This window comes from Anser anser, assembly GCF_964211835.1.
Source record: "Anser anser genome assembly, chromosome: 8".
Classification (NCBI taxonomy): Eukaryota; Metazoa; Chordata; class Aves; order Anseriformes; family Anatidae; genus Anser; species Anser anser.
In genome coordinates, this window is record NC_139728.1 from 30,745,921 (window position 1) to 30,760,237 (window position 14,317).

The 14,317-nt window shown below is 52.2% G+C and overlaps 1 protein-coding gene across 6 annotated transcripts in view; it reads left to right on the forward strand.

Moving 5' to 3' along the window:
* PDE4B (phosphodiesterase 4B) overlaps positions 1-14,317 on the forward strand; it is a 191,148-nt gene that overhangs the window by 153,492 nt on the left and 23,339 nt on the right. For all 6 annotated transcript variants that reach the window (XM_083845730.1, XM_083845729.1, XM_083845731.1 and 3 more), the window contains one exon: positions 10,497-10,609. In XM_083845730.1, coding sequence (XP_083701856.1) covers positions 10,497-10,609 — 113 coding nt within the window. The remainder of the gene's footprint in view (positions 1-10,496; positions 10,610-14,317) is intronic.

A 14,317-nucleotide genomic window follows, 5' to 3' on the forward strand; every position in this document is an offset into this window, starting at 1 on the left:
GCCACGCTCGTGTGTCCCAGAAAGGACCCGTCTTTAATTAGAGTGCCTTATAATGGCTCTGGAGGGCGAATGCCAGACTCCTCGGCAGTGTAGCATACGAGTTGGTTTCTATTGCCGCTCGTTGCTTTGAGAAGGCGAAACCCAGAAGTGCCCACTGAAATCTTGGCCTTGTTTCCCCTGAGGTCGGAGCGCATGTCAAACCCTTTCATCACCAATTTCAGCATTACAAGCGTTATTCCTGGCAACAGCATCTCGCTCATTTCCTGTCATTTTTCGCAATTAGCTGTAGAAAGCTTTCACTTCGTTTTTTTCCCTATCTTCCTCTATCATCACTGAATACAGGCTCCATTGTTCCTGCTGCTCCGGAGCCCGCATGGAGCTTTTCTCTGCTTTCCCCCACAGCCGGGTTTCCTCCGGTGCCACCTCTCCAGCATCTCCCTGGGCGAGCCTGCGCCAGCTGCTCCGTGCCTTGCCTCTTTCCAGGCCTTTCACCACCCTCACCTCTGTTACCAGCGGAGGAGCCCGTGCTTTTGAAGCGGGGTTTGCTAAAAATGTTACCCGCGATGTGCCACGTGCCCTCCGTTTGCCTGCAGTGCCATGGCACCGGCTCCCACCCGGCTGTGCAGCGCCGGGGGGGGGACGCGCAGAGCCCTCGCTGCGGGACGGCTGCAGGTGTGAGAAACGTGAGAGGGGGCAGCTGGAGCGACGGGCAGGACCAGAGTCCCAAAAATACGATCCGGAGGGGGCAGAAGGGCAGGCTCGTCCATTTGTTCGGGGCTTGCTCAAGAGGACTGGCTCCACCTGTTCTGCAGGTGCTGGGGCTTTGTGCCTCTCTTAGCACATCTGCACCTATCTTTGCAAAAGATATAATTAGTTTCATTGCACGCAGTGAAATGCTGGGGGGGGGGGACAGTGAAGCTAAATGCTCTGTCATTCCCATGATTGGAGATAAGGCCGTAACTCCGGCCCCGCAGCCTGCTGCGCCGGTAGCACACAAGTCTCTGGGACCCGGGGACGTGTTCGCGCACTGTGTGGCATTGGGTGGGCGGTCTGCTGGGTGCGTCTGATCAGCGGCAGGTCTTCTTTGGGGGGGTTTCTAGCTTTTGTGCTTGGGCAAAAGTAGAAAATGTGGCCCCCTGGATGCCCTGATCACCAAAAAGCACGCAGCACCTCTCCAAAAAGCCCTGCGCTTACAGGGCGAAGGCTGCTTCAAGGCGTAGGATGGCGCTACAAGGCCCAGGCGTTTTCATTCTAGATTTGAAATGAATCGCTGCGGTTGCGCTCTGCTCCTTTTATTTTGTTTCCTGTGAGTTTTCCAACCCATCCACAGAACAATTTTCTCAAGTCTGTTTGTTGGGTCTGCTGGAACAATGGCTTAATTCAAGGAAATGGCTCTCTGCTCACGGGTAGTCATGAAGGCACTAACAGGATACATTAACCAAATAAATTATTTAGTGTCAGCCATTCACTCAGCATTGTCAGGGATAAATATGTAAACACGTCCGCGCCATCTGTAAACAACCACGGCTACCTTGGGAAGGCAGAGGGTGAATGGCTGGCAGCCGGCACCGGTCCCTCTTCTGTCAAGTTTTGGCACGCCGCTCGTTGATGAACCTGTTCTGCGCAGCGTGCGCCGTGCTCCGGGTCCTGGGGTGATGCTAGGCGCTGGCGAGGGATTGTCTCGGGGCATGTCACGAATCTCGCTCTCCCAGGTTAAAACAGGCACGTTCTTGTGTCGAGGGGGGCTGGAGGGAGCACCGCAGCTCGCCTGGATCTGTTGGACTTGTCTAAGCCGTGACCTTCTCCTTCTCCTTCTCCTTCTCCTTCTCCTTCTCCTTCTCCTTCTCCTTCTCCTTCTCCTTCTCCTTCTCCTTCTCCTTCTCCTTCTCCTTCTCCTTCTCCTTCTCCTTCTCCTTCTCCTTCTCCTTCTCCTTCTCCTTCTCCTTCTCCTTCTCCTTCTCCTTCTCCTTCTCCTTCTCCTTCTCCTTCTCCTTCTCCTTCTCCTTCTTCTCTTTTCCTTTTCCTCTTCTCTCTAATCTGCATCAGGGCTTGCAATCCAGGGGGTCTCAGCTGAGGCTGGTGGGTCAGGCTTTTGTGGCTCAGCTCTTCCGTGAGAGTGGCACAGAGAGGGCTTCCACCAGGGCAGTGTTTTCAACACAACATTTTGGGTGCGTTCTGATATCCCGGTCTGTTGCTTGCTTAGGCATAAGCTCTTAGTCATTAGTAGTCGAGGACTGAGAAATGTGAATGAAGCCTTCAGTAAACATTAGTGCTATCTATACTGCTCACAAAATTATAATCTGTCATTCAAATGATTATCCAGAGGATCTGCCTTCTCTTCTTAATCATTTCTTATCATCTCTAACAATGACAGCAATGACAGCAATGTGTAATGAATATGTTATATAATTAAAAATGGGTTGTCTTAAGATCCTCTGGCAAGCGCTAAGTGATAAAGACTCGTAATGTATATTGTTACATTTCTAAAGAAACATCTCTATCTGAAAATGTCTACTTTTTTATTCTGTAAGTTATTTTAAATATTTGTAAATAAGCAAAATATTCCTGTATGCCTAAAACCTCTAGAACCGGAGCTCTGTCCTGATTCACACTGAGCAGTAGGTACCTTTAGAAATTGTCAGTCTCATTAACAATATTATTTAATATTATTACTTAATATTATTTCCAAACACTTGTACAAGTTAGGAGGCTGGGAGCATGCTTCCGGACATTTCCTAAGGCAGAGTTTTCAGTGCCTGTAAGCAGTTTCCAGCACCACGATACACATCTACGTGTTTCCGTGCGAGGACACTGGACTCCAGAGCCCCCAGCTCACCGGGTGGCCGCAGCCCAGCTCGCCCACCGAGCGCGGTGCCGCGCTGGCAGTTTGCTTCCCTGACACTAGTGGGAGGTAGTAAGCATTTTCCTCTGCAATACCGGTACTTCAGTTCATTTCTGATGAGCGTTCTGCTTCAGGTTTTGGTAGATGCTGTCGGTTTGTGAAACTTGTGCATTCGGGGGACGCTTTGGTGCCTGCCCACTGGCAGGTGCTCCGTGCTGGTTTGGGGTCAGGTCCGGTACTAAAGCCTTCCCAAGGCACAAGTGAACCACTGATCTTTTTCGTCTTAATTTTAAATGAACAGATTTGATCCTGAGTCTGAATTGTTCTTGAGGTAAGGTTAAAACGGAGTGATCCTTTTTTTTTTTATTTAATGGACTGGAATAATTGAGAAAATGGGAGTGTTGGTGAACTCGGGGGCCTTCCCTCGCGCCCCAGCTGATGCTGCTGCGCTGGCAGACTCGAGCTGTGTGCAGAGTGCTGGGGGGAGGCTGCCCTTAAATGTTCAAGAAGTTTATCATTATAAATAGCTGCAATTTATTGCAGCCAGGATGTAATTAAAAGTAAATAACCCAGAAGGTGCCGTACTGGCACAGTACACAAACAGCTCTGCACGTGGAATAGCACATACCTTAAAAGGTTGGGACTGCTGTGAGCTGCTGTGACTTGCTTTTGAACCTTCACCTCAAGATCAAGGCTATCTTTGAATTTTTCAGTGTGAAATGTATTTTTTCATAGGGACTAACATCTTGTAGGTCTTAAGGGTTTACGAGTGAAGTTACAATCCATTTGAAGTAACTATTTCTTTTTTGCAGAATGAGGAAGTCTTTTATCAGTACAGTCAGTACATAATTTGATGTGTAATTGCAGAGGAGAGCTGAGTTTGTACAGATGTCTGCAAATACTCGTATTCAACCTTTCTCACCTGCCAGACTGGACAATCTGTTCACGAGGCAGTAACCTTTAGCAATATGAGCCTGCTTGGGTGTGTTCTGTTAGTTTGTGGAAGACTTAACTTGTTTGGCACCGGCAATAGCCTACTGAGCAAAGAGAACTGCCGCTTATCTCCAATTTTTTAGCTCACCTGCTTGGGGTCTGGTGTTTTGGCCACTCTTAAAACATTCTAGCCTTTCCACTTTCAGCCAGAAGCAGGAAACGCCACGTCTTTGCTTATCTATTTAAAAGTGACGAGGGTGACGAGAGGATCGTGAATAGATCAGGAGAGGGAAGAACTCACTTTGAATTTTGGCATTTGGGTCTGGTTCCAGGATGCTTCTCAACTCAGTTCATCTCCCGTGTGAGTTGAGGTCAAAGCTGCCCCTTTCTCCTGAAGCTTCGGGAGCAGCCCCGTGCTCCGTGCCTCGGGCACTGCCGGCGCTGGGCGCTGGGCTGGGGGATGGCTGGTTTGTGGGCTGAGAAAGGAACCACGCCGGGCAGCTGCAGCTGCAGATAACGTCGGCCCCGTGCTCAAGGATATCCTGGCCCGCGGTGAGGACTTGCCGGCGCGGTCGTGCCGCCGGCGAGAGGCACAGCGAGGGCGCGCGGGACGGAGCGGGCTGCGGGGAGAGCCAGGAGAGAGCTCATTGTCCAAGCCCCCTTCACGGGCCTGCCGATGAGGTGCGTATTTGATCTTAGCTGAATCGCTCCCCAAAAAAGAGGATGATCTCCCAGACCGTTCACTTTCCGAGTATGCAAGGAGAAGACAAGCCTCAAGTCCATGTTCATTAGCAGCTCTCGTAGAGAGGAAAAGATAACAGAGGCGAGTCAGTAAATGGGACAAAACTTCTAAAAATGGGTGGCTAAGTCACTTTTCTAGTGAGAAGTATTGTATGTTTCATCAGCTAGCAGAGATGAAAAGAAAATAGAGGGGAAATAATACAAAAAAGTAGTTGTTGCAAAATACCAGCACATACATAAATTGCATTTAAATGCATTCGAATATAAGAATTTTCAGAGTGCCCATTGAAAAACGTTAGACCTTGGGCTTCTTCTGGCTTGGCAAGTGCGGCCTCTGAACGGACTGGCAGCGACCAGGGCTGGAGACGAAATGTCACCTTAGTTCCTGCTAAATTGCAATCTGGATCAAACACCGTGTAATACTTGTGGTAGAACTGAAACGGACTCCTTTTGTTAATTAGTTCTTTATTCTGTCTCAAAAATGGTTTCACATATGGCACTGGAAAAAATTACGGAAATGCCAGTTAGAATATGGAGGTAATTTTACGGGTAGGAGCTCGGTTATGCAACACCCAAATATAAACTGAAACACGATACAGTTGAAGAGACGTCATGTAGTATTCCAGGAGACTATATCCAGAAATTGTACAACTGCTTCCGTCAGTGACTATGTGCGTTCGGCTCTACTGGCAGGGTTATCGAAACCTTCGGGAGAGGTTTAGCAGTGTGTCTGGCAGGGGGTGTTGTACTCCCGATGCCCGTGGGAGTTTCACGTGGGTTTCGGGGAAAGAAATGATGACAAGTAGCATCCGAACTTCTGATTGCTGTTGATGTGAATCCTTACAGTGACGCTAGGTGCCATTCAGCGAGATAATCCCCATGCACTTCATTTTCCTCCTGTCAATTCTTTTTCTTTTCTCCCCACTTCTGTATATTCCCTCAGTTCTGCCACTTGTGTTTTTAACTCCCCTGTTGCTTCCAGTGCCCCCTGTGCCCTGCCCTGGCTCCACAGCAGCCTGCACTGCCGGGGTCAGCCCTGGCCCCAGAGCGTCACCAGCACCGCCACAGGGTTAACCGGGGAGAGGAAGGGGCTGCAGGCACCATGCAGCCTCTGGTGGACGTAGGGACCGAGGTCACGGTTCCGTGTTTGCAAGATTACCTTTGTCCAGCTGAGACGCAGCAAATAGTTTTCTTGAGCCCCCCTCCCTGCACTTAGGCTGCGTAGCAGAGGCCTCAGTGCCCCATGTGGGCACATACAAAGGACGGGCCACACACTGAACAGAGCTGGTGCAGACCAAAGTTTCTTCTCTCTAAAAAAAAATGGTTGAAACCCCTTGGATTTTTTTTTTCCTTGCAGTTAATGCTAACCATGTATTGACGTAGAGACCCTGCTGGCATGTCGCGGTGTGCACATTGATTCCCGTGACTCAAACAAGATAAGCCAGTAGGTCAGACCTCCCTTGTTAGGACTCACAAGGCTGCTCTCACTGGGTCCTGGGGAAGGCTCTGACTGTTCAGGGTGCTACAGATGCAGAGTGCATCGTGCTATATCAAACGCAGCACCGGCTGTGTTGTCTGCAGGGGCTGTTGCTCCAGGGATGGGCTGGTTCTTCTCAGGTTTTCTGTCTGGGGTTCTATGGCATATGTTGTCCTTCATCATTAGCAAAACGTACTGTTAGTTTTAAAATATTCAAATGTAATTAACATATATATGCATAAATATTAACTGCTAAGAAAGTTAGAAGATTTGTGTTATTCCCTTCTAAGATCATTCCCATAGAAAGTTAACTTCTAATCGGCTTTAAAAGAGACTGCTCTTTTGGCCGGTCATGTAACTTTAAACTTTTAGTAGGGGCTTGGAGAACGTGTTTTAATTTTACATGCTGTATTTCAAAAACACCTGGTGCGAATTTAGCTTTATCTATGGAATCACAGCCAGGGCTTTCACAATGTATTTGTAAATAGTCACAACAAATTAGCACACAGTGAGTGAGCAGAGCAGCTTGTGCCCGAGGAGGGCTGGTTGGATATGTGTTGGTGTCCCGGGGCCGGTAGGTCCCTGCCTGGCTCACTTAGGAAGAGGCTGAGGAGATATCCACGGAGCTCCTCAGAAGGGTTGAGCTCTCGCTGTCTTCCTTCTGTCGAGCAGGATAGCATCTTTCTGTCTGCATGGCTGAATTTCTTGCAGCTTGTAGGCAAGGGGTGTCTTGGCCGAGCACATGGAGCTAGTGAGAGAAGCGGATGGAGCCTCCGATCAGTAGCATCATTTACTTAGGAAAGTGAATGGGAAAAAAAAAAAAAGGTATCAGTCAAAACCAGGAAACTGCTAAGAACTGAAGAGTCCAGGGACACGTGGTCTGCTGCGTCGGGTCTGTCGGGAGCCCTGCCGCTGCTGCTGCGTGCGACCTGGGGGAGTTGGGGGCAGTGAGGCGACTGTGCCAGCTGGGGAAGGGGCAGAAACCCCAAGTTCTCTTAAGCTGGGTTCTGAAAAACAACTGCGCTTTCATTCACGTGGAAATGTGCACACTGCTGGCCTGGGCACTAAATCGAATTGAGCAGTAGCAGAACTCACTGTTTTTCCGTAAAGGGACACTTAGCAAAACTGTCTGCTAACACTTGACCACATGCTTGCCTTTGAAATGACTAGAGATACCTGAAGGGGCAGTTTTCAAAACATCTGCATTTAAATTGTTAATCCAATGTCCTTTAAACGTTGTGCCTGAAGAGGCCCAACGCTGGATTTTGCCACATTTTGTGGCCAGTGACTGTGCTCCAGCCCCGAGGAATCCCCGTGGGCACGCAGACTGTGCTCGGGCGGCCCGGCGACAGGCAGTCCTGGGGAGCAAGGGGCATTTGCACATCCGTGCAAATACACCGTGCTAAAAATGCTAAGTCCTCTGTTTATAGATCATTCATTGTGTTTTCATCTCATTTTATAAAAACTAAAGCTAAAAGAAATGTAGAGCTGGCAGTAGCCTAGCACCAAACTTACTTTCTCTATACCTAACAATCTGAATTTTCCTTTTCCATTAATTCTCATTGTTCTTAACACATGACATTTTTTCCATGCTTCCCCCCCAGTTTGCTACACAAAACTCAGACTACAGAGCAGGGGAATAGCCTGGACCCTTGCTCAGCTCCATGGAAAACACATACATTATCCAGGGCAGATTCCTCTTCTCATCCTTTGGAGGTGAAGGCTTCAGGCGAAGCAGAGTGGTAGGGGCAGGCAGCGAGGGACTAGGTCCTGCAATGCCGACCCCTGGCAAGGCTGGAAACCCCCAAATGGGCTAAACTGGTGCCTAGCGCCAGAGCCCCTCTCCTCCACAAAGCTATTCCTTCCCTGCCGTGGGAACGCACTTGTAGCTCGCGCCGTGGTTCTGCTTACTTAGAAATCTTAGAGCAGAGTACTCTGCAATAACACGTTGCAGCCCATTATTTAAACATATGGCCAGCTCCTGTTGGTTTGCCTGGTGAGATGATTTTTCTCCTATTCCTAAAATAATGATTTAGTCCCTGTTAGTTTTATCAATGCAAACATTTTCTATTGCAAGAAACTTGAGCCCTTCCAGTTCAACTAATTTACATGATAAAGTAGTTGGTGGAGAATATGCTTGTTAGACAGGGAATGTGCTCAAGTTGTGTATGTTTTGGCTGTTTCTACCTGCTTTTTGATATATGTATCGCAGAAGCATGCATTCTGAGAGAGAGCACTTGCCATGTTTGGAGCTCCGTGAGCACAGAAAAAAAAAACCACTAACCTTTGATGACAGAGATTCAGACTTACTGTTTCTTTTCTTTATCTGTGCTAAGTGCTTCCTGATAGTTCGTTGCTCAATTACTCCCTGGCAGCATTTATTTTCTGCTGTGGAACTTCAAACGCTGAGCGCGGGGTCTCTGCACAACGCTTGCTAACGTAGCTCAGTTGTGTTGTGGCTGTGGGTAAGGACGAGGAGGATTTCCCCTGCCGATCTTGAGGGGCTCTGCAGGGAGTGCACCCCTAGTAGGGAGGGCTGGGGTCTACACACATATGGGGCACGCGTATGGCCAGCGCGTGTGCTAGAGAGCATTCACTTTGCTGTATATCATAGCAATCCTGACCACTGATGTCACTGTTACCTGCTCAGCCCGGGCCATTAGAAATGCTGAACTCATTAACTCTGACAGATTTATGGGGTAAAGCGTATGTCGCTGGTATTATGAGAAGCAGTTACATTCATGGGGAGATTTTATGATTCACCGTATCCGCTTATGTAAACCTTAACTTTTACGGCAAGAGCCGCTCGGGAGCACGTTGTCCTGCTGGCAGGGTCAGGGAGCGGAGCTGGGGGAGGCCGAGGAGCAGGGCTGGTGGGGAGCAGGTACTGGTGAGGCTGGGGAGCGGGGCCAGCGTGGAGCTGTGGGCTCAGGAGCAGAGCTGGGCAAGGCTGGGGCGCGGGGCCTGCGGAGCAGCACGGGCGGATGGCACCGGGGAGCGGGGCCACCGGGGTGCTGGAGACGGTGGTCAGGGCTGGTGGGGAGCGGGGCTGGTGTGCTTCGGGTTGACGAATACAAAGTTGGGGAGCAGGAGTAGATGAAGTAGGGGAGCAGGATTAGATGAAGCGGGGCAGGATCACTACAGAAAGCAGGGCAGCAGCACCACACGAAGCAAGTCAGGACCACCACACAAAGTGGGTCAGGACCAACACACAAAGCAGGGCAGGACCACTACATGAAGCATGGCAGTAGCACCACATGAAGCGGGGCAGCACCACCACGCAAAGTGGGGCAGTTAGGATCAACGTGAAGGGGGTCAGGACCACCGCACGAAGCGGGATGGCACTACCACACGAAGCAGGGCAGTCAGGACCACATGAAGGGGGTCAGGGCCACCACACAAAGTGGGTCAGGACCACCACATGAAGCAAGTTAGGACCACCACACAAAGTGTGTCAGGACTACCACATGAAGCGGGGTGGGAGCGCCACATGAAGTGGGGCAGGACCAGCACATGAATCGGGGCAGCACCACCACACAAAGTGGGGCAGCAGCACCACATGAAGCAAGTCAGGACCACCACATGAAGTGTGTCAGGACCACTGCACGAAGTGAGTCAGGACCACCACATGAAGTGTGTCAGGACCACCGCACGAAGTGAGTCAGGACCACCACATGAAGTGTGTCAGGACCACCACATGAAGCAGAGCAGGACCACCACATGAAGTGGGTCAGGACCACCGCACGAAGTGTGTCAGGACCACCACATGAAGTGTGTCAGGACCACTGCACGAAGTGAGTCAGGACCACCGCACGAAGTGTGTCAGGACCACCACATGAAGTGGGTCAGGACCACCGCACGAAGTGTGTCAGGACCACCACATGAAGTGGGTCAGGACCACCGCACGAAGTGAGTCAGGACCACCGCACGAAGTGAGTCAGGACCACCACATGAAGTGTGTCAGGACCACCACATGAAGCAGAGCAGGACCAGCACGTGTAAGCGGGGCAGCACCACCACACGAAGTGGTTCAGGACCGCCGCACGAAGCGGGGCAGCGGGGCCGTACCACCCGCCCTGGCCAGCCGCGGGGCTGGCACGGGAGCAGCCCTCGGGCACCGCGGAGCAGCGGGGGCGGCCCGGCCCCGGCCGCCGGCAGCGGAGCGGAGCTTGGGGGGTGGAGGGGGGGCACGGAGGCGGGGGGAGCCCGGCCGCGGCCCGCGGGCGCCTCAGCAGGGCGGGCTGCGGGCTGCGGGCTGCGGGTCTGCCCCGCCCGGGGCGCGGGGCCGGGGCGGGCCGGGGCGGGCCGGGGCGGGCGGCCGAGGGCCGGGCGGCCGCGGCGGGCGGGGATTTGCTCGGCGGCGGCCGGGGGAGCGCGGCGGCGGGCGCATGATGAAGGAGCGGTGCGGCACCTCCGGCAGCGCTGGCGGCGGCTCCGGCGGCCCCGGCATGGAGAGGCTGCCGCCGCGCCAGCCCGACTACATGTCCGTGTGCCTGTTCGCAGAGGAGCCCTACCAGAAGCTGGCCATGGAGACGCTGGAGGAGCTCGACTGGTGCCTGGACCAGCTGGAGACCATCCAGACCTACCGCTCCGTCAGCGAGATGGCCTCCAACAAGGTGAGCGAGGGGCGGCGGGGCTGGGGGCTTCTTGGTGGGCGCTGACCCCCCCCGACCCCCGGGATGTCACCCACCGCCATCCGCCCGTCGTGGCGCGCGGTCTGACCGCTGCGTTTTGCCTTTCAGCGAGCGTCGCGTGGTGGCGGCACGTGGCGAGGGTGCGAAGGCAGAGGTTGTGCGTGGGTAACGGGCTCTGGGGGAGCGTCGCGCCGCTCCCCTCCTCGCTCGGCTCTTAGCGCGCCGCGAGCCAGCGGGAGCCCGAGGCTTCCCGCAAGGACTGAGGTGCTGCAGCGAGGTGTCCCGCATCGCGGAGCGGGATGAGGTCGATAGGAGCACCCTGCGGTGAGGGGCAGGCAGGCAGAAGGGGCGGCGGTGGTCCTGGGGGTACGCCAAGAGGCAGCGCAGCGGAAAGAAAATGAAGTGTGTTGTCCAAACGCCCTTCCTGACACTACTTTTTGAAGTTCGTTTTCCTCGCCTCCCCCTCCCAGTGCCTGGAGCCATGCTCCCCAGCTTCCATCCTTCCAAGCCAAGCAATCGCAGCTGCATTTTGCTGAGAGATCTCCCGAAGCGAGCCCTTGATCCGCCAGCACTGCCACTGGTGGGTGCAAGGCAACCCCTGCCCCAGCATCACCAGGCCAGAGCTTGGGGGGCATCCGACGGCTCCCCGTTCCCTCGCCAGCACAGTTTCTGCAGCTGTGCCTTTTCCTTTACTGCTTACACCCACGGGTTGCCCGATGGAGCAGATCACAGGGTCCCAGGAATGAGTGTGCGCTGTCTTTGGTGCGAGAGCTGTGTCCGCTACGTCCACACCTGCAGCCCGCTGCTGTGGTTAAGGCCAGCGCTGGGCTGTACTGCACAAACCCAGTGCTATTATTTTTTTTCCTAATTGGAAATTAATGAAATCAGAAATGCTGAATCATAAGCTGATTTTATGGAAAACTTGAGCAAACAAATCCCGTGTTGTTTCAGCTTCCTCCCTCTGGTAGCGATTACTACGACGTGCAGGGGCAAAGGAAGCAATAGAAGTTTATAGATCGAGCTTTCAAGTGAGGAATACTTTTTATTTTTTTTTTCTGAGTTTGTGTGAGAGATACCAGGCTGAAAGTTGGGAAGGGTTTAAGCTGTAGAGAAAGATGCGCCTCAAATGTGGGCGTTGATGCCCTTCATTTAGAGAGATTTCTTCTTTGCCAAGGGCTACATCTGGATTCGGGAAGGTGAAAGACTAAATTGCTTATTGTAGTAATTAAAAGCTGTGGTCCTCTGTGTGGAAATGTCTTACAGCTGGGTGAGCAAAGATGTTCCCAAAACTTTGTTCTTTCAAAATCGGTTTTTGCAATGTCCACACTTTTTGGTCAACTTCCAGTATCGTTTCTGTCTATGAAAGAAGAGCATAAAATAGTCTCACATCCCGCTTCCCTCATCAGCAGTAAATGTTGTCACAAAGTAGTTTGGGGCTTGGGGCTTTGGGGTTTTGGCGGCACACACACACGCCTGTAGTGACCTTGTCAGTGCCACAAGCGGCTGGGTTGGCAGCGTGCGTCTCAGAAGGGGGCTGCAGCGTGCCTTCGTCTCACAGAGTATCCAAATCAACTGCCCCTTTCGGTCAAAGGCATTTAAACTTGTCGCTGGTAAATACCAAAACAGCCCGATGTTTTGAAAACAGGATGCTTAGGCTCCACATTATTAAAGAAAAACGGAAAGAGAAACAGTATAGATAGGAAGAAAGCAAATAGACGCAGCATGCTCCCGAGTGCAAGAGCAGTATAAACAGTGACCTATCTTCCTGACCTCTGCTATTGCCGAGTTCCTGGCCCCGCGCCACTCAAGCCAAACTACGTCATTTGAGACTGATAGTAGGCATGGCACAGCTGTTGCAAGTGTGACTCGAATTTCCTGTCTCCTTCCTGACAGACGTAGTTTAGAAAACCCAGAGTTGCAACAACAGCAGACGGAGAGGGAGGATCTCCGCATACGTGTTTGCAGGGCGATTCTCAGAAGTGCTGCACCAAAAAGGAATTTCTGGGGGGAAACACCATGCAGGACAGCATCCTGGCTAAAACCTGATGGGTTTCGGAAAACATCAGTTAAGGCATGTGCGTATACTTTTTTAAGACGTGAGTTAATTACAGGAGAAGCGAGGAAATGAGCGGCTAATCTTGCTCTGAGCTAACGAGCCTGATTGCACTGACATCAGTGTGAGCCGAGGGAGCACAGCTGCTTGCACGACGGGACCCTCCGGTGTGAGGGGGATCGGACATGATAAATAGGCAAAGAAGGGAGCTCTGTTCCCCGCGTGCTGTGAGTCTGTGATTCCTGACACGTTCATTACCCACTGAAGAACAACTGACTGCACACCCAGTGCCTGCCGCGGCGATTTGGTGCTGTGGACAAACAGGAGACCTGCATCCTATCCGTCCTCTCTGTTTGGCAGCCGTTAGACACTTAACTTTCCAAATCAGAGAAAAAAACTACCTGGAAAAGTACCTGCTTACGGGGAATGCAAGCAGCATGAAGGGAATTCCCTTTCCTAACACTGTGCTTACCTTTGGCTGCGAGCAGGGTACGGCGCTGCAGCTTTGCAATGAAACAAAATGACCTTTAAAGCTCCGTAGGCCCCCGGTGCTGCTTGTGGAAGCAGGCCACACGTATTTACATTACTGTAACACATCTATTCCCTTTTTTTCCCCTGTATTTATTACCCTGTCCAGCCCAGGCAACTGCAGAGCCTCAGAAGGATCTGTGACTCATAGGCCTCCCGATAAAGAGGGGTATTTTCTCTCTTGGTGGCCACACTGTGATGCTGCATTTGGCATCAGGCAGCTGTCCGCAGCCTCGATCATCCTGGAGGCGGAAGCACAAGACCCTCGCGTCTCCGTTACCTAATATAGTGTTCAGATCTGGGGAAGGACATGCTCAGTGCATCCATCCCTCGAGTAGTAAAAAGGGACAGTTTTTTTCCCGGCTGAAACACTGGTCTGGGCAGCTCCCGAGTTTTTATGGGGCATCAAAGTCAGAAAATTAGGGGCAGAGGAGGTGTATTACTTCTCAGAGAGCTGCCTGCCTGTCTGTGCAGCATGTAGCCCAGGTCACGAGTGACGTGGATGTATCGGGACCTACGCAGCACCTTGCCACGTCCTTAAGGTAGACCAGTCTTGTTTGGAGCTGTTTGCAGCCCGTCCAGTAAGGAAATGGGCAGATAACCTAATTTGTGGTCTGTGGGAACATGCTAATTCTGAGTACACTGAGCTGTTGTCACCAGGGTGTCTTCCTCGTGCTATCACAACTTTGGAAACCTGTTTCACTCCTCGCTCTCTTCCCTGGAGGACCCTTCCCAGCCAGGGCTGCCAGCGCAGTCGCAACATGCAGAGCAAATCGTTCAAGTCTCTTATTTCGATTCGGAAAAGCTCTCTCCTAAAGAACCCTCTGTTACTCCCGAGCTGATCGACCTGGCCCCAGCCCTGCCGCCAGGCGAGGTTTCCAGCCGGCAGCTCCCGGGGCAGCAGCGCGACGGCTCTCCGTGCTCCCCTCCGTGTCGCACGGGAGCCAGGAGCCGCTAAGATAAACAGAAGTGATTTCATCGTGCGTGCGTTTCAGCGGGCGTTTCGGGCATAAAGAGGAGCAGGGCCGCACCTCGCTTTGAGGAGACAGCGGCTAAATAAACATCTGGGCACTAATGTAAACTCGCGCGGGTCTCGGTGGAGGTTTGGC